The 23,914-nt window shown below is 52.2% G+C and overlaps 1 protein-coding gene across 6 annotated transcripts in view; it reads right to left on the bottom strand.

Annotated features, from left to right (window-relative positions):
* CPAMD8 (C3 and PZP like alpha-2-macroglobulin domain containing 8) overlaps positions 1–23,914 on the bottom strand; it is a 117,392-nt gene that overhangs the window by 24,112 nt on the left and 69,366 nt on the right. For all 6 annotated transcript variants that reach the window (XR_004738251.3, XR_004738250.3, XM_035286103.3 and 3 more), the window contains 7 exons: positions 23,637–23,790; positions 22,514–22,644; positions 17,243–17,294; positions 11,397–11,695; positions 8,590–8,815; positions 6,388–6,564; positions 3,354–3,435 (listed from right to left, as the gene is read on the bottom strand). Coding sequence is in view for 4 of the 6 variants with exons in the window: in XM_035286103.3 (XP_035141994.3) it covers positions 3,354–3,435; positions 6,388–6,564; positions 8,590–8,815; positions 11,397–11,695; positions 17,243–17,294; positions 22,514–22,644; positions 23,637–23,790 (1,121 nt within the window). In the remaining 2 variants the exon portion in view is untranslated. The remainder of the gene's footprint in view (positions 1–3,353; positions 3,436–6,387; positions 6,565–8,589; positions 8,816–11,396; positions 11,696–17,242; positions 17,295–22,513; positions 22,645–23,636; positions 23,791–23,914) is intronic.

The following is a 23,914-nucleotide window of genomic DNA, read 5'->3' on the forward strand; positions in this document are numbered from 1 at the left end:
ATCTGGACTCGGGGGGGTCACGCCACCTATGAGCAGAGACAGGCGAGGCCCCAAAAGCCCAGAAATGTACTTAAGTACAAGCGGGGCCAGGGTCGTAAGTGAGGTCATCATCTACAGGCTTAGTAACAGGGCATACATAATCACATGAGTCACAAGCGAGGGGGCCACCCCATTATGCCACCTGGGCGGAGAGGCGGGGCTGTGCGTAGCAGGGGGCCGTGCTGTGTGCAGTAGTAGAGGGTTGTGTACAGAAAAGGGGTCCACCCCATTAGGTCACCGAGGTGAGGTGGGCTGTGTGCAACAGGTGTCGTGCACAACACTTCTTATCTGGGGGCTGGAGACTTCAAAGGATTTCTAATAGAAGGATACTGTAAGCCAATGCAGTAGGAGCTGACAGACTTGTGCTATTCTCTTAAGATATTTATGGGAGGATGATTTGAGCTAGCACAGAAGCGAGAAAAGACTGACAGGGTGTACAGCCCCAGTGACTGGTCACACCAGAGGGGTTCTTCTCCCTCGGTTACTTCCAGGATCTCAGGCCTGAGGCCCACTTTCCACAGGAACTGGATGCAAGGTACTACAGCTCCTTTATCAGGAGGAGAGGCTCTTGCTCCAAGCCTGCCACACAGCATATGCCCTTTCAGGCAGGGACACCACCGTCTGGGTCTTGTCCTGGTCTGGCTGTTTCCCATGTACTGCTTCTGTTCTGTGACTGCTCTAGGCATTCCTCCTACTACAAACAACTATGTGGTTATATGGAAGGATTCTATAAATCAGCACTAAATGTGTCAGTACAGCTCCAACTACAATACCTATATGATTATATAGAAAGATTATGACAGTATGATTATATATATAAGCTAGATATAGTAAGCAGTCAGTTATACTTCAGGCACTAATTCTATAAACTAATATATGATTATATATAAAGGATTATATAAAGGAAATAGCTGAGTAATAACACTATAAACTAAGATATTCTTCAGGCACTAATTGTGCCTGGGGTCTGGACAGTTCCCCTTCTTCAGTGCCCATGGAGGGTGTTACCCACAACTGTGAGAGGAAGCTGGCCGCCATGTTGTAAGGACACTCAAGTAGCCCCTATGGAGAAGTCCACGTGGTGAGCAACAGAGGCCTTCTGCCAACAGCCATGTGAGGGAGCCAATTTGGAAAAATCTTCCAGCCCCAGTTGAGCCTTCAGATGAAGACAGCAACAGCCAACACCTTGACTGCAACATCAGCAAAGATCCCCAGGCAGAAACACCTAGCTAAGCTGCTCCTTAATTCCTGACCCATAAGAATTAGTAAATAATAAGTAGAGATAATACATGTTTGTTGTTTTAAATGGCTGCACTTGGGGGTCTCTTGTTACACAGCAGTGGATAACTATTGCATCTTGCACAGGGTCTTTCTCCTGCACTGGGAAGCGAGGACCTGGAGGCAGGAACCATGTGTTCCTTGTTCCCCCAGGACAAAGAACAGGGCCTGGCTCACCGAATGAATAAATGAATGAATGTGCACTGAATATAAGGGAATCCATCTAAGAACAGATCCCAAGTTTTAAGGCCCTGGGCAGGATCTTGGACTCCTCTGGGTAAGTAGTTAGGGGAGGTGCTAACAGGATGGCACTGCACTGAGTATACCACATGCTTATCCCACAGATCCAGGTTCTGAGAGGGATGTGTGGTGAGGAAACTGGCTCAGAGAGGTTGAGCATCGGATCTAAGGCCACACAGCTCACATGAGACAGAGCCCAGGTTTGTCCAGCTTCAGGGTGGGTGCCACTGCCACTGCCCCTCACTTACTCCCTCCTTGTCCTATAGGGTCCCACGGAAGATGTCCATGCTTGAAGACCAACAGGGATGTTTCAGGAAGTGAGAGGGGACATGGAAGCTGCTGGCTACTCTATTTCCATGCAGACAGTGAAATTGGATTTTTCTTAGTCATGCTGAGAGTTTAATCCCCGACAGATGCTGAGGAGGTATGTGCATACTGAGAGCGTCCAGGTCGGGCACAGTGGCTCAGACCTGTAATCCCAGCCTTTTGGGAGGCTGAGGCGGGCGGATCACCTGAGGCCAGGAGTTTGAGGCCAGCCTGGCCAACACGGTGAAATCTCTCTACTAAAAATATAAACCTCTACTAAATATAAAACTTCTACTAAAAATACAAAAATTAGCCAGGCATGGTGGTGCACACCTATGGCCCCAGCTACTCAGGAGGCTGAGGCAGAAGAATTCCTTGAATCTGGGAGATGGAGGTTGCAGTGAGCCAAGGTTGCACCACTGCACTCCAGCCTGGACAACAGAATGAGACTTCATCTCAAAAAAAAAAAAAAAGTGTCCAATGTGTCACAACTTGCCAATCCTGGCTGGTGACCTGGGGAGCTGCTGGGGCTCATCCAGTTTTTGGAGAGTGACTCAGTGGCTTTAGCTATCCCTGGGATGGGCAGGGCCTTCATTTGCTAGGGCGTGATTGCAGCCCCGTGTTATCAGCTGTCAGCAAGCCTGGGACTAGAGCTGGGACAGTGTGGATGAGTTGCTGTGGATGGGGGATGCTGGGCATGTCGCCAACCTGGGCCTCTCTGGAGCTAAGTAAGTGATGCTGCCCATGGCAGCAGGTACTCAGCCACATGTCCCCGCTCCCCAGGTTCCTGGCACTGCGACTGCGCAGTGGGCACTCTGTTGGACTAAAGACAGAGCAGTTTCCACACTCACAGCTGCTGTTGGCACTACCAGGCTGCTGATCTCCAAAACGCAGTCTGGCCAGTGATGGGCAAATGAGTTGGAAGGTGACTCCCAGTCTCAGGTGAACCCCATTATGATGCCAAGAACTGCAGCAGCCTGAGGATCCCAAGAAACCAAGACCCAGGTGTGCCCGGCCTCCCAGGGCCTGCCCTTCCCTGGTCACCTCCCTGCTACTCCTGACCCCAGGCTACCCCTGCACACTCCGCACCCCAGCCTCAAGGCACTGGCCTGGCCTCTGACCCCCTTGCCCTGCCATCTCCTCCTGATCTCCGGCCAGCGCCATTCCTGGGTCCTGGGGGCTTGAGCAAGCCCAGGGTGTCCAGGGCTCACTCCCGAGGGGCCAGAAAGCAGGGGATGGGGTCCTGGTCACCGTGGTAACAACAGCAGAAAGGAATGGTTACAATCACCAGCTCTGTACTGGCCCTGAGCCCCCAGCCTCTGTCCCTCCGAGTCCCTGGAGCTGGGGCCACCACAGTCTTCATTTCCCAGCTGTCTTCTCTGTCACCCGGGTATCAAGAGCCAAGCGATATGGCCACACTGCCGTGGATGTGAGGTCAGGGCGTCGAGCAGGGAGCCTCAGAGGGTGTGCCTGGGACAGTGCAGACTCACCACATGCTGCCGGATGCATCCCGCTCCCCGAACGCGCTGTAGGAGCCATCCTGTCGCTTGTAGGTCAGCTGGCGCTGGTAACCTGTGGAGCAAGCAGAGAGGACCCTGTCCTGCTGACTGGCCTGGCCCAGGCCTGCCCCAGGGACCCTCCCACTCTGCATCCCCCACCCCAGACCTCCAAAGTCACACCACATGTGGGGTCCCTGGAATTGCCCCAAATCACATCTGGGGTCCTTGAAACTGCCATGCATCCACGTGGGTTCCCTGAAACTGCCCCATACCACATGTGGGGTTCTTGAAACTGCTTCATACCACATCTGGAGTCCCTAAAACTGCTGGCCCCACATACATCTGGGCTCACTGAAACTGGCCCACATCCCTGAAACTTCTCCATACCACATCTGAGGTCCTTGAAACTGCCCCACCCCACATCTAGGGTGGCTGGAACCTTCAACTCATCCACCTGGTTTACTGACATGGCCCCTTTGTGACTCATGGTCACACACCGGCCCTCAGACACTCCTGGGAGGTCAGTTAAATCACCATCTTGAGGCAGCGCCCTCCGTACCCAGGTGTGGGGGCTGCTCCACCTGCTGGGGTGGGAGCTTGGGAAGCTGAGAGAACTGGAGGTGCCAGAGCAGGGAACGAGGGGGTGTGGCGATAGGCTGGTGGGCCACAGGGGCCTCCAAGGCTGGGCTGGGAGTGTGGCTTTCCTGCGAGGGCACAGGGAGCCATGGATGGTGTATGAGTAGGGGAAGGGTGTGAGGAGACATACAGAGCCAGTAAACTGTACGGTCTGGACAGAAAGCTGGGGGCAGGGCCTCTCCAATTGTGCAGTGATGAGCTTGGAGCCCTGGCGGCGACAGAGGAAACTTCCTGGGGTGTAGGCGGAGCTACTCAGCCAGACACGGACTGTGAGGGAATGAAGGACGACTCCAAGGGCCTTGTGGTTTGTGGCCTGAGCCTCAGGAAGGACAGGGCTGTGTCCACAGAGACAGGACAAGTGACCAAAGGAACTCTGTACTGGGTGGGTCCTCCCAAACTCACATTCACCTGGAACCTGAAAATGGGACCTTTCTGGAAATAAAGATGCTTACCGATGTCACTAAGGGTCAGTTCTCAAGATGAGAACATTCTGGATTGATTTAGGGTGGGCCAAAATCCAACAACAGGTGCCCTTGTAAGAGAAAAAGAGGGGCCAGGCACCGTGGCTTGCACCTGGAATCCCAGCATTTTGGGAGGCCGAGGTGAGAGGATCACTTCAGGCCGGGAGTTCAAGACCAACCTGGACAACATAGCGACACCCAGTCTTGACAAAGAATTGGCTGGGCATAGTGGTGCATGTCTGTAATTCCAGCTACTCAGGAGGCTGTGGTGGGAGGACTGCTTGAGCCCAGGAGTTCAAGGCTGCAGTGAGCTATGATCACACCACTGCACTCTAGTCTGGGTGACAGAGTAAGAGCCTGGCTCAAAAAAAAAAAGGCCAGGCGTGGTGGCTTATGCCTGTAATCTATAATTCCAGCACTTTGGGAGGCCAAGGTGGGCAGATCACCTGAGGTCAGGAGTTTGAGACCAGCCTGACCAACATGGAGAAACCCCATCTTTACCAAAAATACAAAACTAGCTGGGCATGGTGGTGTGTGCCTATAATCCCAGCTACTTAGGAGGCTAAGGCAGGAGAATTGCTTGAACCCAGGAGGTGGAGGTTTCAGTGAGCCGAGATTGCAACGTTGCACTCCAGCCTGGGCAACAAGAGCGAAACTCCGTCTCAAAAAACAAAAAGGAAAGAAAAGGAAGTCACAGAGGTGACAGCCAGGCGATCGTGGAGGCACAGAGCAGGCTGATGAGTCTACAAGTCAGGGAATGCCTGCAGCCAGCAGACGCCTGAGAGGCCCGGGCCAGAGTCCCCCTCAGAGCTGCCAGAAGGAACTGGCTCTGCAGATACCTTCATTTTGGATTTTTGGTCTCCAGAACTACAAGGGGGTGACACATTTCTGTCGTTGTGAGCCACCCCGTTTGTGGCATTTTGTTATGAGAGCTTCATACAATGAACACAAGTGGGTTTGGGGGGAAGATGGAGCGGGGGTGGTTTGGGGTTTATCAAGTCTGAACTTTGAGTTGTCTGAAGGCATGCAGGCCCTGGCTGTCCCATGGAGGTACCGGCTGTCACTCACGAGGAGGACTCATTAGACTCTGGGTGGCATTTAAGGACCTGAGCCTGGATGGGTCCACCACAGTGTGCCTGGCCCTGGGGCGACTGGTGTCCACACACCTCTCAGACCCTCACAAGTGCTCATCTGAGCCCCCAGCACCTGGCCTCAGTGGACTTGGCCTTCCTAGCTGTCCAAGATCAGCCTTCACGATGCCAGAATGTCCGCCTGGAGTAACCCCTGACTGTTTCTTCTTCTTTCTTCCTTTTTATTTTTTACAGTTGGGGTCTCACTCTGTCACCTTGGCTGGAGTGCAGTGGCACAATCGCAGTTCACTGCAGCCTCCAACTCCTGGGCTCAAGTGATCCTCCTGCCTCAGCCTCCCGAGTAGCTGGGGCTACAGGTGCGTGCCACCGTGTCTGGCTAATTTTTAAAAATTTTTTTAGTAAACATGGGGTCTTGCTGTGTTGCCCAGGCTGGTCTCAAATTCCTGGGCTCAAGTGATCCTCCCACTTCACCCTCCAAAAGTGTTGGGATCATAGGCATCAGCTACTGTGCCTGGACTTCTTTTTTCTTTTCTAAATGTTATTTTTAATAATGTGGTTATATTATTCTTGTAAAAAAAAACAACACTTTAAAAAGATGCTGTTTCTCTCCCTGTATCTGAACAGCAACATTCATTCAGAATCTCATCCTAATGGCCACAGACATCAGGCTCCTGCTGACGGTGACCAGACCGGGGCCACCCTGAATGGACTCTTTTGCCCACTTCCTCCCCATTACTGAGCCCGCTGTGTGGGCCACCTCCAGCATGGTCCTCTCCACTGAAGGCTGAACCTGCCTCCCTTGCTCCCGCCTTGACCCAGGCAGTTTTCCCCCAATACCTTGTACCAGATAGTCGGTGGTCTCTCTCTCCACCTCGGGGCTGAGCTGCTGTGTTTTCTGAAGATACTTCAAGACAAAGACGTTGGGAGCGAAGTGGATCATGTTCTGCTCTCCGCAGCCAAAGGGCAGCCGCAGGAGGTTAGTGAGGTGGTTCAGGGTTGGCCCCATGACATCCCCTGGTGGGAAGGAAAGAGAGTTGAGTTGGGGGCTGTCCCAGCTCAGTAGAGCATAGAGACAGCTTTACCCAGCGATGGGAGACTGTGGGCATCATCCATCAGCCACCCAACTGCCCTTTGGAACTGGCACCCTCTGCCTGCTCAGACCAGCTGGTATCCTGGCTTTGGTGACAATTTGTTCACCTTCTCCCACACACGTCCTTCTGTGTTCTTTATTTCTAACTCAGGCGTTCTTTCTCTAGCTTTTCATTCTGTTCAAACTTTTTCCCTCCCTGGCTTTTAAAATAGGTGCATTGAAGGCTATACCTGGGCCTCTAAGTGCAACTTTGGCTGCATCCCACAAATATTGGTATGTCTACACATTCTCATTCCATTCTAAATAGTCTTTCTAAAATATTCTGATTTTCTCTTTAACCAGGAGCACTTCAATTTTTTAAAAAAGTTTCTATATGTATGGAATTGGAAGTGTATTTTTTTCTCTCTTTAAAAAAAAACAACTCTGGTTCTCTCACCCCCTTGACATTCTGTATTCCTCTTCTTGGTTTCCCTTTCTCAAAGATTGCTAATGGACCCCCTGGGACCCCCAATGTCCCCTGAACACACCTTCTTTCCTTCTTTAGCCTCTCCACATGTCTCACTGAGGCTGCCATTGCCCCTGCAGCCTCCTCATGCTGCACAAACTGCCTGGCTACTTTCTCATTACCATCCTCTAGGCTCCCCAGCTTCTTCTCTACCCACTGTGTCACTGAAGGCACTGGTACACGGATCCCAGCTGTCACCTACTCTCCATTCCTGCCTCTCTGCTTCTTCTCCTATCTCCCTCAATTCCATCTGAGCCACTCAGCCCCATATCCACCTCTGACTTGCTCTCATGCCTCAGAAATTGTAAACTCAAACTTCCTCTGATCTGGCCACAACCGCCAACCTGCCCGTGTCTGAGGCCCTCTGCCCCTTATGTCGGAGAGAGCCTTGACCCCCTCATTTGGGTCTGTCCATCCCTTTCTGGCCTCTTGCTCTCTCCTCCCTGGCTCAGGCCCGTCCCAAACTCTCACCACCCTTCTGCCCAATTCCCAGCACTGGATCAATCACACTGTCCCCACTCTCCCCTCCTGCACCTGGGCTACTAGAAGCATCCTAATATGGTTGGGCTGTGTCCCCAACCGAGTCTCATCTTGAATTGTAGCTCCCATAATTCCCACATGCTGTGGGAGGGACCTGGTGGGAGACAATTGAATTATGGGGTGGTTTCCCCCATACTGTTCTCATGGTAGTGAATAAGTCTCATGAGATCTGATGATTTTGTAAGGGGAAACCTCTTTTGCTTGGCTCTCATTCTCTCTTCCTGCTGCCATGTAAGACATGCCTTTCGCCTTCCACCATGATGGCGAGGCCTCCCTTGCCACGTGAAGCTGTGGGTCCATTAAACCTCTTTTTCTTTATAAATTACCCAGTCTTGGGTATGTCTTTATCAGCAGCATGAAAACAGACTAATACACATCTCAACCCCAGAGACCCCGTAAGGCTGTTTCCAATGTCCCTAGTCAGAGCCTCTGACCCCTACTCAGCAACTGCTCCAGAAGCCCGCCCCGTCACCAAGCCCCAAGGCCTCCGTAACTGGCTGACTTCGCCAGGCATTCGGCTTTTCTTGGATCTGGTCCTTGGCCCATTCCCCTCACAGGGTTCACTGCAGGTCCTCAGGGGTCATCCCACCCTGACCTCTGCGTAAGGCTTAGACTTGGGAGCTCTGGATCTGCCATCTCACCTGGACTAGGAGTCCCTTGAGGGTGGGGTTGGGGTCAGCTCTGGGGCTGACTCAATGCCCAGCACATGGACAGGCACAAGAATGCACTGGAAGCTGCTTGTCAGGGGTGTGTGTGTGTGTGTGTGCGTGTGTGTGTGTGTGTGTATGTGTGTACACCCCAGGACACAGGTCCCCAGTAAAGCCCAGCTTGAGACCAACCCTGGAGTCGCAGCCTTGGCTCTAGCCCCTTGACCTCCCAAAGCCAGGCTGTGGGGCAGACGCACCGATGATGGAGGCGGCGGCCCGCTCAGACCCAGGGATGGTGCCGTGTGGGACCCCTAGGGTGAAGGCCTCACTGTAGCTCTCATCTACCTCCATCTTCCTCCAGATTCGGAATTCACCCATGGAGCCCCAGCCGGTGGAAAAGCCAATGAACTGGACCTCTGGTGGCCTCGGGAGGGTCCAGGACACAATAACAGACTCGTTGGACGGCTCTGGACCATGGCCAACCTGGAAAAAGAAACCAAGGCTGCTGGACGCTGGCAGGAAGCAGGCAGTAGGCACTCAGGTGGCAGTGACACCAGCTTTGCGGCCACGGTCAGAGGCCTTACCCGTGCTCACAGTGCAGGGAAGGGTCCTCAGGGAGTCAGAGGTGACAGAAACCAGAGGTCACCCTACCCATTAAACAGCCAACAGAAACCGAAGGCATGGCACCTGCAGGTTCACAGTCACTGGGCTACTTGGAACCTCTGGACCTTTGCACATGCGATTCCTCTGCCTGGAGAACACACTCTACTCCATTTTGCCTAGTAAACTCCGATTCATATTTTAAAATCGACTTTGGTTATGTTCCTCCTCTAGGAAGCTGCACTAGCTTCCTCTGTTAGGAAGCTGTGTTCGTTTCTGCATCTCTTTTCCTTGGCCCAGAGAACAGCCCCCCAGCTCCCACTTCACTTGCTCATCATGTCCATTTTTTTCTCCCTGACCACCTACCTCCTCTCTCTGCTCCCAGACCCTTGGGTGCTTCCTCTGCCACAGCTCTTTGTGGGTAACCCTCCATATCGACACCAAGGAGAGAGCTAAGCAGAACCCTGGCACAGTTAGGGCTTGAGGAATATCTCACTTTATAGTGTTACTACTCAGCTATTTCCTTTTATATAATCCTTTACATAGTCATATGTTAGTTTATAGAATTAGAGCTTAAAATATCCCTTTATATAATCCTATCTATATAATCATATAATAGTTGATAGTATGAGTGCCTAAAGAATATCTCCCTACATATATACCTATAATTATATCTTAGTTCATAATCGGAGGAATGCCTAGAGTGGACACAGTACAGAGCATGAATTAAGGAATAAGCAGCTTATAATCAGAGGAATGTCTAGAGCAGACACAGTGCAGAGGATGATTTAAGGGAAAACAGTTACACCAGGACAAGAATCCGAGGCCCAGGTGGCAGCGTTCAGTATCGTAAAGATACCCGCTGCATGGCAGGCTTGGGGCGAGAGCCACTCCTCCTGATAAAGGAGTTGGAGGACCTTGCTCCAGTTCTTGTGGAAGGCTGCCCTTAGCCCGGCAATCCACCTTGGTGACTGTGAACTTTATCAGCTCTTGCTACTGTGCTGCTTGAAAAGCGTCTTCCCATAGAACCCATTGGAAGCTGCCAGAAGGTGGTGGTAACCCTGACAGCTCTGTCACTGCTATGTGACTTAAAGCATCCTCCTATAAATCTTCTTAGAAGTAGTTTGCCCATAGATAGAAGTATTGCACACTGCACCCTCTTCACTGCGCACGGCCCACCTTCAAGCCTTGGTGACCTTTTGGGGGTGGGCCCCTTACTTGCCTTCATGGGAACAGGCCCCTTGCTGTGCACTGTCCACCTCCTGGCCTAGGTGACCTAATGGGGGTGGACCCCTTACTGCACATGGCCCTTGCCCTCGTGGGAACAGGCCCCTTGCTGTGCACTGTCCACCTCCTGGCCTAGGTGACCTAATGGGGGTGGACCCCTTACTGCACATGGCCCTTGCCCTCGTGGGAACAGGCCCCTTGCTGTGCACTGTCCACCTCCTGGCCTAGGTGACCTAATGGGGGTGGACCCCTTACTGCACATGGCCCTTGCCCTCGTGGGAACAGGCCCCTTGCTGTGCACTGTCCACCTCCTGGCCTAGGTGACCTAATGGGATGGACCCCTTACTGCACATGGCCCTTGCCCTCGTGGGAACAGGCCCCTTGCTGTGCACTGTGCACCTCCTGGCCTAGGTGACCTAATGGGATGGACCCCTTACTGCACATGGCCCTTGCCCTCGTGGGAACAGGCCCCTTGCTGTGCACTGTCCACCTCCTGGCCTAGGTGACCTAATGGGGGTGGACCCCTTACTGCACATGGCCCTTGCCCTCGTGGGAACAGGCCCCTTGCTGTGCACTGTCCACCTCCTGGCCTAGGTGACCTAATGGGATGGACCCCTTACTGCACATGGCCCTTGCCCTCGTGGGAACAGGCCCCTTGCTGTGCACTGTCCACCTCCTGGCCTAGGTGACCTAATGGGGGTGGACCCCTTACTGCACATGGCCCTTGCCCTCGTGGGAACGGGCCCCTTGCTGTGCACTGTGCACCTTCTGGCCTAGGTGACCTAATGGGGGTGGACCCCTTGTTTTATTGCTCACGACTCTATCACTATCCTTAAAGATGACTTCACTCACTGCCCTGCCCCCTAACTTATACACAATAAATACTCAGGCTTCTGGACATGCAGGGCCTCGCCTGACTCCACTTATAGGTGGCGTGGCCCCCCAAGCCCAGCTGCATCTTCCTTGTACTTCTGTGTCCTGTCTCTTTATTTCTTGGATCCTGTGCCTCAGCACAGCATAAGGCTCACTCCACGGCCCTGTGGGGCCCTCAGCCCTACACTCTTGGTATATGTTTTTTTGTGGTAAGCAACTCTAGACTGAGAACAACTTGGGGTGGTACCCTGTGTTTCCCTTGCTCCTCCCAACCCCCCATCAGAGCCTGGTACAGAACAGGAAGCAGTGAATACCAGAGGAACATGAGGTTTCTGTGTAAGCCCCAGGCAGTCCCACTGTATACCTGGATGAGGCCACCATGCCAGCTGATCCAGAATGTTCTGAATTCATCCCAGGAGAGGATCTTGGCCGTGTGTGCACTGGCCACGGGCTCTCCCATCTTGCTGGTGGAGATCCATGACCTGGTGTTTTGATGCCCTCCCAGGACAATCTCGATCATGCCTGCTGTGTCCTGGGGCCCAGAAGACAAGGACACGCGGGCATCGTTGTGAGCTCGCACGGCGACATCAAAACAGGTGAGGTGCAGTGGCCGCTGCACATACTGGAACTCGTACTTATTGGGGGTGGAGATGTGGACTCTCTCTGGATGGGGGAAAGGAGATGGGGAATTGAGATGACACCTGGAGGCACCCCACTTTCCCTGATGGTACCTGGAGGTGAGCACTAGGACCACAAGGGGTGGATCTCGCTGTGACTTGGCACATGTGATAGAATGGTGTTGGCTTAACAATGGCATTGACAATGGCACACAAAAGATAAAATGGGCCTGGGCATACTGGCTCACACCTGTAATTCCAGCACTTTAGGAGGTTGAGGCAGGAAGATTGCTTGAGTCTAGGAGTTTGAGACCAGCCTGGGCAACATAGCAAGACCCCTATCTCTACAAAAATGTTTTAAAGTGAGCAGTGGCATGCATCTGTAGTCCCAGCTACTTGGGAGGCCAAGGCGGGAAAATCACTTGAGCCCAGGAGTTGCAGTGAGCCATGATTGCACCATTTCACTCCAGCCTGGGTGACAGAATAAGATCCTCTCTCTAAAAACCAAAAAGATAAAATACTCAGGGATAAATCTGGCCAAAGATGAGCAAGGTACTGAAAACTGCAAAAGGGTGAGGACAGAAACTAAAGAAAACCCAAATCAATGAAAGGTAGACCATGTTCATGGATTATCGTGAACATGTGAGTTCTTCCCCAGACAGTTCTACAGATTCAATGCAATACCAATCAAAATCCCAGGAGGCTCTTTTGGAGAAATTGCTAAACAGATTCCAAAATTTATATGGACATACAAAGGACTTAGGAGAGCTCAACTTTGATAAAGAACCCAGCACTTTGGGAGGCCAAGGCAGGTGGATCACCTGAGGTCAGGAGTTCAAGACCAGCTTGACCAACATGATGAAACTGTCTCTACTAAAACTACAAAAATTAGCCATGTGTGGTGGCGGTTGCCTGTAATCCCAGCTACTAAGGAGGCTGAGGCAGGAGAATCACTTGAACCCAGGAGGTGGAGGTTGCAGTGAGCCGACATTGCGCCACTGCACTCCAGTCTTGGCTATGAGAGTGAAAATACATCTCAAAAAACAAAAAAAGAAAAGTTACAGGAATCACCACAATATGATATGGGTGTCAGCAAACACAAATGCATCAATTATTATGTGGGGAGAGCGGCTTGTCAGAGGCATCTGCTACTTGCCTCCTTGACAAGGAACAAAAATAGCAAATGGATAATCACACTTTGAAGAGTCCATCTAAGAACACACAGATTCCACAGAGAAGTGACAAGAAACACCTACAGTGAAGAAGGAAATGGAAATAAGGCAGGGTGCTTGGTGAGAATTGGCTGGGAGCCTGGAGTAGCTCCCCAGGGCGAGGAAAGGGTAAGCGAGTGGACTCCAGTGGTCCCCATTCCCACTGTGGACTGTAGGAACTCTAACCACGGGAGAGCCCCTAGATCCTCGTGGGCCACAGACTAGCCTAGGGAGCTACCCGGAGACTGTGCAGATACTGTTCCAGAGAGGGGACCAAGGCTGGGTCTCACACACCCTTCAGCCCTAAGCAGCGACTGCAGGGCACCTTATCGAGATCCGAGCCACTGCCTGGGGGCCAGAGAGCCCCTGTATCTTCACATCTCTAAGATCCCACTGACATTCCCCCCTCACAGCCACCATGTGGCTGGCTGCTGCCACCAGAACTGAAGCCCAAGCCATTGGCAATGACCTCGATGCCCCCAGCAGTGAAGCTGCTGCACATTTTCCTGTTCCCCGAGGGCTAACTCCCCAACCTGCAGCAACTGCCACCAGGGGCCGCTGCAGCCAGACGCTAAAGCAAAGGCAAGGCTCATGCTCCCCAGCCACCCGCTGCCATTGGAAGCTGCTGCACCCTACCCAGTATTCAAGTACCACATGCCTCTCACTAGCCCCTCTCCCCACACAAATTGATGCGTTTGTGTTTGCTGACAGCCGTATCACATTGTGGTGATTTCTGTAACTCTACGGTAAATCTCAGTGTCAGAGGGTGTGAGTCTTCCAGTTGTGGGGTTTTTTGTTTGTTTGTTTGTTTTGTTTTTTGAGACAGAGTCTTACTCTTGTCACTGAGGCTGGAGTGCAATGGGGCGATCTGGGCTCACTGCAACCTCCACCTCCCAGGTTCATGTGATTCTCCTCTCTCAGCCTCCTGGGTACCTGGGATTACAGGCACCTGCCAACCACGCCTGGCTCATTTTTGAATGCTGAACCTGAGCATTCCACTGGAGCCCTGAGAATCCCCTCACCCCTGCCTACCATAGCCAGCACCTACACACACCACCAGGGATTGTGAGATAGGTTGGCCCAGCCCAGCTCGGCCCCCGCAAGTGCCTGAGGGTGCCATTCAATGGCCTTGAGACTGCCCAGCCTGGTGCACCACAGCTGGCACCTGAACGCTCCTCCTAGGCACCTGAGGGCAGGCTCACCCAATGTGCCACTGTCACCACACCTGGCACACACCGGCCTGTGCCACCTGCGGACAAGGAGATTGGCCCACCCAGCCTGTCACAGCCACCACCAACACCAGAGCACACTGCTTGGGAGCTAGAGGGTCATGCCACCCACCACTTCTGCCAGTGCCCACACCATGCCCACTGCCCAGGGGCTCAAGAACCTGCCCACCTTCCTGGCCCACCACTGCCAATACTGGCATCCAAGCAAACTTCCTGGAAGTCCAAGAATTGGCCCTCCGAGACCCACTAACATTGGTACCAGTATACAATGCCCTGGTGCTCAAGGAACGCATATTTTGCGCACTGCTGCCATCACGGGGGCCTGAGGACAGGCCCATCTGGCTTCCCCATCCCAGGCAAAACTTCACCATAGCCTCCACTAATAACTGCACCCTAAGCCACTGAGGAAATCCCAGACGGCACTGATGCTGTTTATCGTCGAATAAATCGTATGGAGACTACGCTATGCACTATACTATACACACCCTGAGTCAAACTAAACGCTCTACCCAGCCAACACCACAGATACAGCTTCAGGAAGAAGTCTTCCACCACTAGAGCAAATTCAAAACATTGGAAGAAGTGACTGTTACACCAAACGGACAGACATCACCGTGAGAACAAAAGAAACATGAAAAAGCAGGGAAATGTGACATCGCCAAAGAAACAGTCATTCTTAAGCAACAGATTCCAATAAAAAACGTGTGTAGGCCGGGCGCAGTGGCTCATGCCTGTAATCCCAGCACTTCAGGAGGCCGAGGCGGGTGGATCACAAGGTCAAGAGACTGAGAACATCCTGGTCAATGTGGTGAAACCCCGTCTCTACTAAAATACAAAAATTGGCTGGGCATGGTGGCACGTGCCTTGTGGTCCCAGCTGCTCAGGAGGCTGAGGCAGGAGAATTGCTTGAACCCAGGAGGCGGAGGTTGCGGTGGGCCGAGATCACGCCATTGCACTCCAGTCTGGGTAACAGCAGCGAAAATCCGTCTCAAAAAACAAAACAAAACAAAACAAAAGTATGTAAGCCGGGCACAGTGGCTCACACCTGTAATCCCAGCACTTTGGGAGGCCAAGGAGGGTGGATCACGAGGTCAGGAGTTCAAGACCAGCCTGGCCAACATAGTGAAACCTCATCTCTACTAAAAATACAAAAATTAGCTGGGCGTGGTGGCAGGTGCCTGTAATCGCAGCTATTTGGGAGGCTGAGGCAGGAGAATTCCTTGAACCTGGGAGGTGGAGGTTGCAGTGAGCTGAGATCATACCACTGCATTCTAGCCTGGGTGACAGAGACAGACTCTGTCTCAGAAAAAAAAAATGTATGTAATCTTGGAAAAATAATTCAAAATAATGACATTAACCGAGTGAGGTGGCTCACGCTTCTAATTCCAATAATTTGAGAGGCCAAGGTAGGTGAATTACTTAAGCCCAGGAGTTCAAGACCAGCCTGGGCAACACAACGAAATCCCATTTCTAACAAAAATGCAAAAAATTAGCCAGGCGTGATGGCATGTGCCTGTAGTCTTAGCTTCCTGGGAGGCCAAAGTGGGAGGATCACCTGGGCCCGGGAGGTCAAGGCTGCAGTGACTCATGACTGTGTCACTGCACTCCAGCCTGGGCAACAGAGTGAGATCCTGTCTCAAAAAATGATAATAGTAATGATATAAATTAAGCTCAGTGAGACAAAAGAGAATACAGAAGAACAATACAAAGAAATCAGAAAAACAATTCAGGATATAAGTGAGAAATTTACCAAAGAGATGGATACCGAAAGGAACCAAACAGAAATGATGAAACCCGGCCTTGCTCACTTTTTAATTAGACAGTTTGTTTTATTCACTACCAAATTGGAGACTTATTTATATATTGTAATACTAGTCCTTTGTCTGATAAGGTTTGCGAATGTGTTTTCTCCCAGTCTGTACTATGGGTCCTCCTTTAACGGGGTTTATTATGGAGAAAAAACTTTTTAATTTTGATGAGGTTTATCAATGTATGAATGCTTCTTTTTATAGATTGTGCTTTTCAAGTCTAAAAACTCAGTGGAGCACCTCCACTGACCAAGGTGGGACCTCTCTTGGCTCCCAATAAAAATGTGAAAACCACCCCCCCCCAAAAAAATTGTGCTTTTCAAGTCTAAAAACTGCTTGGCCCTAAATGACTAATCTTCCTATCTTCCTTCCTTTTCCTTCCTTCCTTCCTTCCTTCCTTCCTTCCTTCCTTCCTTCCTTCCTTCCTTCCTTCCTTCTTCCTTCCCTCCTTCCTTCCTTCGTCACTCCCTCCCTCCCTCCCCTACTCCTTACCCTCAACCAGGCTGGACTGCAGTGGTACAATCAAGGCTCACTGCAACCTCCACCTCCTGGGCTCAGGTAATCCTCCCACCTCAGCCTCCCAAGTAGCTGGGACTACAGGTGTGCACCACCAGGTCTAAGTGTTTTTTTGTTTTGTTTTGTTTTGTTTTTGTAGAGATGGGATTTTGCCCTGTTGCCCAGGCTGTCCTATGCTTTTCTCTAAAAGCACTACAGTTTTACCCATAAGTCCATGATCCATTTTGGGTTTGCACTTGTGTAAGGTGCGATCTTTAGGTCCAGCTCATGTTTTGTTGCTGTTTTGGTTGTTTTAAGATGGTGTCTCACTCTGTCGCCCAGGCTGGAGTGCAGTGGCACAATCCTGGCTCGCTGCAACTTCCACCTCCTGGGTTCAAGCGATTCTCCTGCCTCAGCCTCCGAAGTAGCTGGGACTGCAGGCACACACCACCTGGATAACTTTGTCCTTTTAGTAGAGATAGGTCTCACCATGTTGGCCAGGCTGGTCTCGAACTCCTGACTTTAACTGATCCACCTGCCTTAGGCTTCCAAAGTGCTGGGGTTACAGGCATGAGCCGCTGCGCCTAGCCAGCCTAACCTTCTTTCTCGGCACCTGCCATGTACATTCCTGTGCATTCCTGCCCTGTGTGCTGGATGCTCCACCCTCACGCTGGCTCTGCCTGTCCCCAGCTGGGATGTCACTCTTCCTAAACACAGTGCCCCCTACCCCCGGGAGGGGCAGGTGCTCACTTTGCACTGAAACAGCCCCCACAGTGTGGAGAAGGGGGTAGGCCAAAGTCCTGACCCAGCCAGGTGGCCACTCTTTAGCAGGATGGACACAGGGACTCACCACTGGGACAGAAGAACGCGCTGTAGGTGTACGCCCGGGGGACTCCTTCAGCCTGAAACAAAGAAACAAGGAGAACTGAGTGCTGGAGCAGTGAGGGGGATGGTCAGCTTGGCAGAACGGCTGGCTCTCCTGGTTTACATCATATCAGCACGGCCACACCAAGATCACAGGTACGTTGAGCAGGACAGGGCCACCCACTTCCCAGGCTCCGGTGGGGAAACTGAGGCTGCTCCCCCTTGCTGGCCAAATGAAAGTCACCAACTGCTTCTAGACTTGTCGTGGGGCTCACATCCCTACCCTACCCTCCAGACACCCCCTCCCTCCCATCTCCCTCTGGGCAGGCGACATAGTGAGGCCAAGGTAGCCAGGTTCTGAGACTTCCTTTGACATCTGTGAGTACTGTGAGAGGGGCTCCTGCATCTGCCAATGACAGGTCTCTGTCCCGCTGTCTATCCACCACATCCGTTGTGGTTTTTCTTTTTTGAGATGGAGTTTCACTCTTGTTGCCCAGGCTGGAGTGCAATGGTGCGATCTTGGCTCACCACAACCTCCGCCTCCCAGGTTCAAGCGATTCTCCTGCCTCAACCTCCCAAGTAGCTGGGATTACAGGCATGTGCCAACCACACCTGGATAATTTTGTATTTATAGTAAAGACGGGGTTTCTCCATGTTGGCCAGGCTGCTCTCGAACTCCTGACCTCAGGCTGAGGTGATCTGCCGGCCTCGGCCTCCCAAAGTGCTGGGATTACAGGCATGAACCACCGCACCCAGCCACTTCTGCTTCTTGTATGGATGACCCCAAATATCAGAAGGCAGCTGCCTCAGTCTCTTAAAAAGGGGTGCCCAGAATTTAACCCCCTATACCTTGCGGGGCTTGGTCTGACTAACATGACCCCTGTGGGGGCCCTCGGATCAGACCTCAAAGGGTTAACATGGAGCAGCTGCAGCCAGGTGGCCTGGCAGCCCCTTCGCCCATTAGGACGGTCAATTTTATGTATTTATTTAGAAACAGAGTCTCTGTCGCCCAGGCTGAAGTTCAGTGGTACGATCTTAGCTCATTGAAACTTCCACTTTCCGGGTTCAAGCAATTCTCCTGCCTCAGCCTCCTAAGTAGCTGGGACTACAGGCACCTGCCATCACACCAGGCTAATTTTTGTATTTTTAGTAGAGATGGGGTTTCACCATATTGGCCAGGCTGGTCTTGAACTCCTGACCTTAAGCAGACTGCATGCCTTGGCCTCTCAAAGTGCTGGATTCACAGGCATGAGCCATCGAGCCCAGCCTAGCATGGTCAGTTTTAGGTGTCGACTGGACTGAGCTCCGAGATGCCCAGGTAGCTGATGAAACACTCTGGGCATGTCCAGGAAGTGCTTCTGCAAGAGATGAGCATTCGTGTTGGAGGACCGAGCAGGGCACACGGCCCTCTCCAACGCGGCTGGGCATCATCCAAGCTGTTGGGAGCCTCCTGACAGAACAAGGCAGAGGAAGATGGTTCCTCTCTGCCAGCTGCTTGACCTGGACGTTGAGCTCCTGCTCCTGATTCCCAGGCCTTCAGACCCTGGCTGGAATCTACACCATCGGCCTTCCAGCTACAGCAGGAAGCTTCCTGGCTTTCCAGGGCCTCTATCTTTTTTTTTTTTTTTTTTTTTTTTGAGATGGAGTCTCGCTCTGTCACCCAGGCTGGAGTGCAATGGCACAATCTCAGCTCACTGCAACCTCCACCTCCCGAGTTCAAGCAATCCTCCTGCCTCAGCCTCCCAAATAGCTGGGATTACAGGCATGCACCATCACACCCAGCTAATTTTTATATTTTTAGTAGTGACAGGGTTTCACAGTGTTGATCAGGCTGGTCTCAAACTCCTGGCCTCAGGTGATCTGCCCACCTCGGCCTCCCAAAATGCTGGGATCACAGGCATGAGCCACCACACTCGGCCCTCCATTTCACAGCTGAGTAATATTTCATTGCATTCAGGAACTGCATTTCGCTGAACCACATTCATTTCTCTAATTCATCAGCTGATGGACATTTCCTAAAATAGAAAGTGTATTCCTGACTTTGAGATTCCCCAGTTGACTGTTATAAATGCCTGTTTGACACCAGCACGTGGTGTCTTTAGTAGACAGGCCGGACAGCACGAGAGGCTTTCCACAGACACTGTCATTTAACCACCCAGCGGTTCCATCCGAATCCAGGGCTCTCACTGCAGAGCCCACTCCCTGGCTGGCCAGGCCTCCTGTCACTCCAGTGATGCCCCAATTATTTCTGTCTCTTCTTTGCTTTTTGGAATTTCACTGAGGTGAAATTCACATGGAGATGATCGAAAGCTCTCAGCCTCCCAGCAGACATAGAGGATTGCAGTCCCCTCATAGGCCAGCAGGGGAGCCAGGCAGAGCGGTGTGGGCACTTCCTGCACCTGCCAAGCCATCCCCACCCTGGTATAGCACCCATCATGGGCTGTGCACAGGTGATGCTTCACCACTGGCCCCCAGTGTCCTATTCAGCTTCTTGCTCCTAAGTCCAGTTCAGCAGGTGGCGCCCTTGCCCTCCGGTGGGAAGAGGCAGGAGGAGCATTTTGCTGCTTTATCAAGCCACACATCTGGTACCTCGTTTCTTAAATTCTCTCTCTCTCTCTCTCTCTCTCTCTCTCTCCCCCTCCCTCCCCCCTCCCTCCCTCCCTCCCTCCCTCTCTCTCTCTCTCTCTCTCTCTCTCTCTGTCTCTCTCTCCCTCCCTCCCTCCCTCTCCTGAGATGGAGGCTTGCTCTGTCACCAAGGCTGGAGTGCAATGGCACAATCTTGGCTCACTGCAACCTCCACCTCCCGAGTTCAAGCAATCCTCCTGCCTCAGCCTCCCAAGTAGCTGGGATTACAGGCGTGAGCTGCCATGCCCCGGCCCCACAAATTGTTTTTCTAATTGTAGCTTCATCTTTGCATCAATATTTCAAGTCTTCTGTTGCCTACATCTTTCCCGCTGTCCCCCAGAGCTGCCTGCAAGAGGCTGGACAAGTGGATACTGCAGTTGCAGAGATCATTCTGCGGTGTGGATGGGAGGAAAGGCTCCAGGGAAGGAGGCCCTCAAGAGTCCCTCTGTGTGCACTGAGAAATCCCTTCTGCGAGGGGAGCAGGCAAGACCGCCAGGCCTCCAGGTTCTGCAGCTCAGAGGGGCTCGCTGCCTCCCTCTTGGGCCTTAGGAGGGCAGGGAGGATGTCCTGGCTGAGCAAAGGGTGACCCAGGGTCTCTGCATTTCTCCACTGGGACCATCCCATCCTGCTGACTCACAGAGGTCTCAGTCCCCACCTGACAGCGCTCTTGTCCCCGAAGAATCCATCATATCACATCAATGACGCTATAGCGGTGACCTGTCCACTGTCACCCCTCCAACCACTGTCACCGCTCCGGAGTTCTGCCCAGCGGGAGCATGACTCGTGGTGCTGACAGAAACCACTGGTGTTCAGGGCCGGCAGGATGCCAGCAGAGAGGGAGGGAGGGCACGGAGTGTGTGGATTTGTGTGCTGTTTGCAGCTGGGCCTCTGGGGAATGTGAGACCCTTGGGGCCGCTGTCAGGGGCTGCTGTGGGTGAAGCAGCAAACAGAGCCTCAGTAAGGCTCTGATGTGTCCAAGCAGCCTAGAAAAGATGGGGCATGTGGCTACTGCACGCCCAGCCCTGAGGCATCTGTGTGGGAAGTAGAAAAGTTCCTCTTCAAAGTTTCCTTTCTTGTTTAAGAAAAATTCCTAAGTGTTAGAAATAATAGCTTGTTTTAAACACTTTCTTAAAAAGCCTTCTTGCCTTTTTGCTAGAAGCCCTGTCCTACGTGCCTTTGGAAACGCTTACAGGGACGTAGTACGTCCCGCGTGCCTTTGGAAACGCTTACAGGGACGTAGTACGTCCCGCGTGCCTTTGGAAACGCTTACAGGGACGTAGTACGTCCCGCGTGCCTTTGGAAACGCTAACAGGGACGTAGTACGTCCCGCGTGCCTTTGGAAACGCTAACAGGGCGTAGTACGTCCCGCGTGCCTTTGGAAACGCTAACAGAACAGGGACGTAGTACGTCCTACGTGCCTTTGGAAACGCTAACAGGGGCGTAGTACGTCCTGCGTGCCTTTGGAAACGCTAACAGGGCGTAGTACGTCCTGCGTGCCTTTGGAAACGCTAACAGGGACGTAGTACGTCCTGCGTGCCTTTGGAAACGCTAACAGGGACGTAGTACGTCCTGCGTGCCTTTGGAAACGCTTACAGGGACGTAGTACGTCCTGCGTGCCTTTGGAAACGCTAACAGGGACGTAGTATGTCCTACGTCCTTGTACTTTAAGCACAACACCTGTGCTGGACGTGCTCACAGGCATGTCCCAGCCCACAGCCTCTGCTCCTTCCTTATTTGGACTTCCTTTTTTTTGCTCTCCATTGCTTTTACCTGTTTAGAAAAGTTTCAAGTTATTAGCCAATCAGGTATTAGTTTAGATTGTGAGGTCTGGCTCCAGCCAACAGAGATCAGACACAGCAGTAAGGACAACCCCAAATGCGTGAGAAATAAATTTGTGTATTTTCCTTTGTTCATTGTACTCTCTTGGCAAGATGGCTAGCGAGGGTACCCTTCCTGCAGTCCAGAAGTAAAAGCTGTGTTGATAAAAGATCCTTTGTCTCAGTGCTGATTTTTCTTTGCAGCACCAAGCATCTATTTCTATTTCCAACAATCTGTGTGTGTCATCTCTGGCCTCCCACCGTGTCTTACGAAGGTGAGGCCCTCCTGTCTTAATGGAGTAGGGCTGGAAAGTCAGAATGTTCCCTGAGACCACGGGTAAGTGGCCAATCCTGGATTCACAGCCAGGGTGTCTGCGAGATCCTGATGCCTGCCTCTGCCCCCTGAGGCTCTGTGTCCTTCCTACACAGGCAATCCAAGGACAATGCCCGAAATGCTGAGTCACGGTCCCCACAAATGCGTATGACAACCATGAGATGAGGCACAGGGCCTTCCAAGATAGTTCACCCAACGGTCAGGGAGCACATGCTGCAGCCCCTCAAGAGTCCCAGGCTACTTCACCAAAGCCCACTCTACACTGGAGGGATGGACCAGACCACCATGATCCTCTAATGAGGAAGTACCCCAAAGTCCAGGCACCCTGAGCTCTTGAGCACAACCCATGAAGGCTACTTAGGCCCTGGCTTGGCTTCAGACCACACACTCCAGCTGGCCCCAGCTTCACAGCTAAAAGAGTCAGGCCCTGGTCCCAGGTCGCTGAAGGATGGAACGACCAGGGACGAGGACATGGCCTTACCTCAACCATCACACTGCGCCTGACATGATCCACCGCGATGGGGACCCTCCTGTCGGCGTGACTCTCCTCTGGGTGTTTGCTGGACCTCCCATCCTGGCAGCAACTTGTGTCTTCGTGAGCAAGGGCTTTGGCTGTAGAAATTTGATGTCTTGCTCTCAGAATAGGTCCCCACTCAAGGTGGGGGCTGTCCCATTCTCATCCCAGGTGTGTGTACATGCATATGTGTATGTGCATGTATATGCAGATGTGTGCATGCACGCACATGTGTATGTGTGCACATGTATGCATGTGTTTGAGTGTACACATCCTCAAGTGTGTATATGCATGCATTTGTGCATGTGTTCGTGTGTATGAGTTTGTGTGTGCATATGCATATCTGCACTTGTGGGCATTTGTGTGTCTGTACGCATGTTTACATGTGAGCATGTGTGTATCTAAATGTGTATGCATGTCTGCATGTGTGGGCATGTGTGTGTATGTGTGGATTTGTGTGTGTGTAGACATGTCTGCATGTATGGGTATGTGTCTGTGTGTACGGATTTCTATATACGTGTGTCTACACATACAGGCATGCATGTGGATTTGTGTGTATGCATGTCTACATGTGTGGGCATGTGTGTGGATTTGTGTGTATATGCATGTCTGCACGTGTGGGCATGTGTGTGGATTTGTGTGTGTATGCATGTCCACATGTGGAGACGTGTGTGTGGATTTGTGTGTATATGCATGTCTGCATGTGTAAATGTGTCTGTGTGTGTGGATGTGTGTATATGCATGTCTGTGCGTGTGAGCATGTCTGCGTGTGGATGTGTGTATATGCGTGTCTGCATTGCGGGCGTGTGTGTGTGTGTATGGATTTTTATGTGCATACGTGCTTGTGCTACTTGGGTTGGCACCTTACGAGCCCAGCTCCCCCAACAGGTGAGACCCCAGGGCTCGCCTCTCCACTCCTCCTGGGCCCCTTCCCTCTGTCCTGCTTGCCCCAGTCGCTGTCCCATTTTCCTTGGGACAGTTCTGACTTTACCTGCTTCTCCATCCACCCCTTATCCCCAACTGTGGTCAATGTTGGGACCGTTTTGTGGCCTAGAGAGGGGAGACACCCCAAGAACTGTGGAGCCCTCACCTGTGATGTTGTTGAGCCCCAGGTCACTGAAGGACAGAACAATCCAGGTGGGCTCAGCCTCTCCAGAGGCCACACACATCTTCTTGGTCAAATGGCGTTTGCCAGGATGCCCAACAAACTGGATGCCCTTGGGAACCGAGAGCTTCATGTACACCTGCAGAGGGTGGAATTGGCTTATGGTGCCTGGAATCCAGGTCCCCTCCCAGTGCCCCAAGATCCAACACACATCCCACCACTCATGCACACACCAGATCTGTCAGCCTCTCCAAGAGCCATGC

The sequence above is a fragment of the Callithrix jacchus genome, chromosome 22 (assembly GCF_049354715.1).
Source record: "Callithrix jacchus isolate 240 chromosome 22, calJac240_pri, whole genome shotgun sequence".
Classification (NCBI taxonomy): Eukaryota; Metazoa; Chordata; class Mammalia; order Primates; family Cebidae; genus Callithrix; species Callithrix jacchus.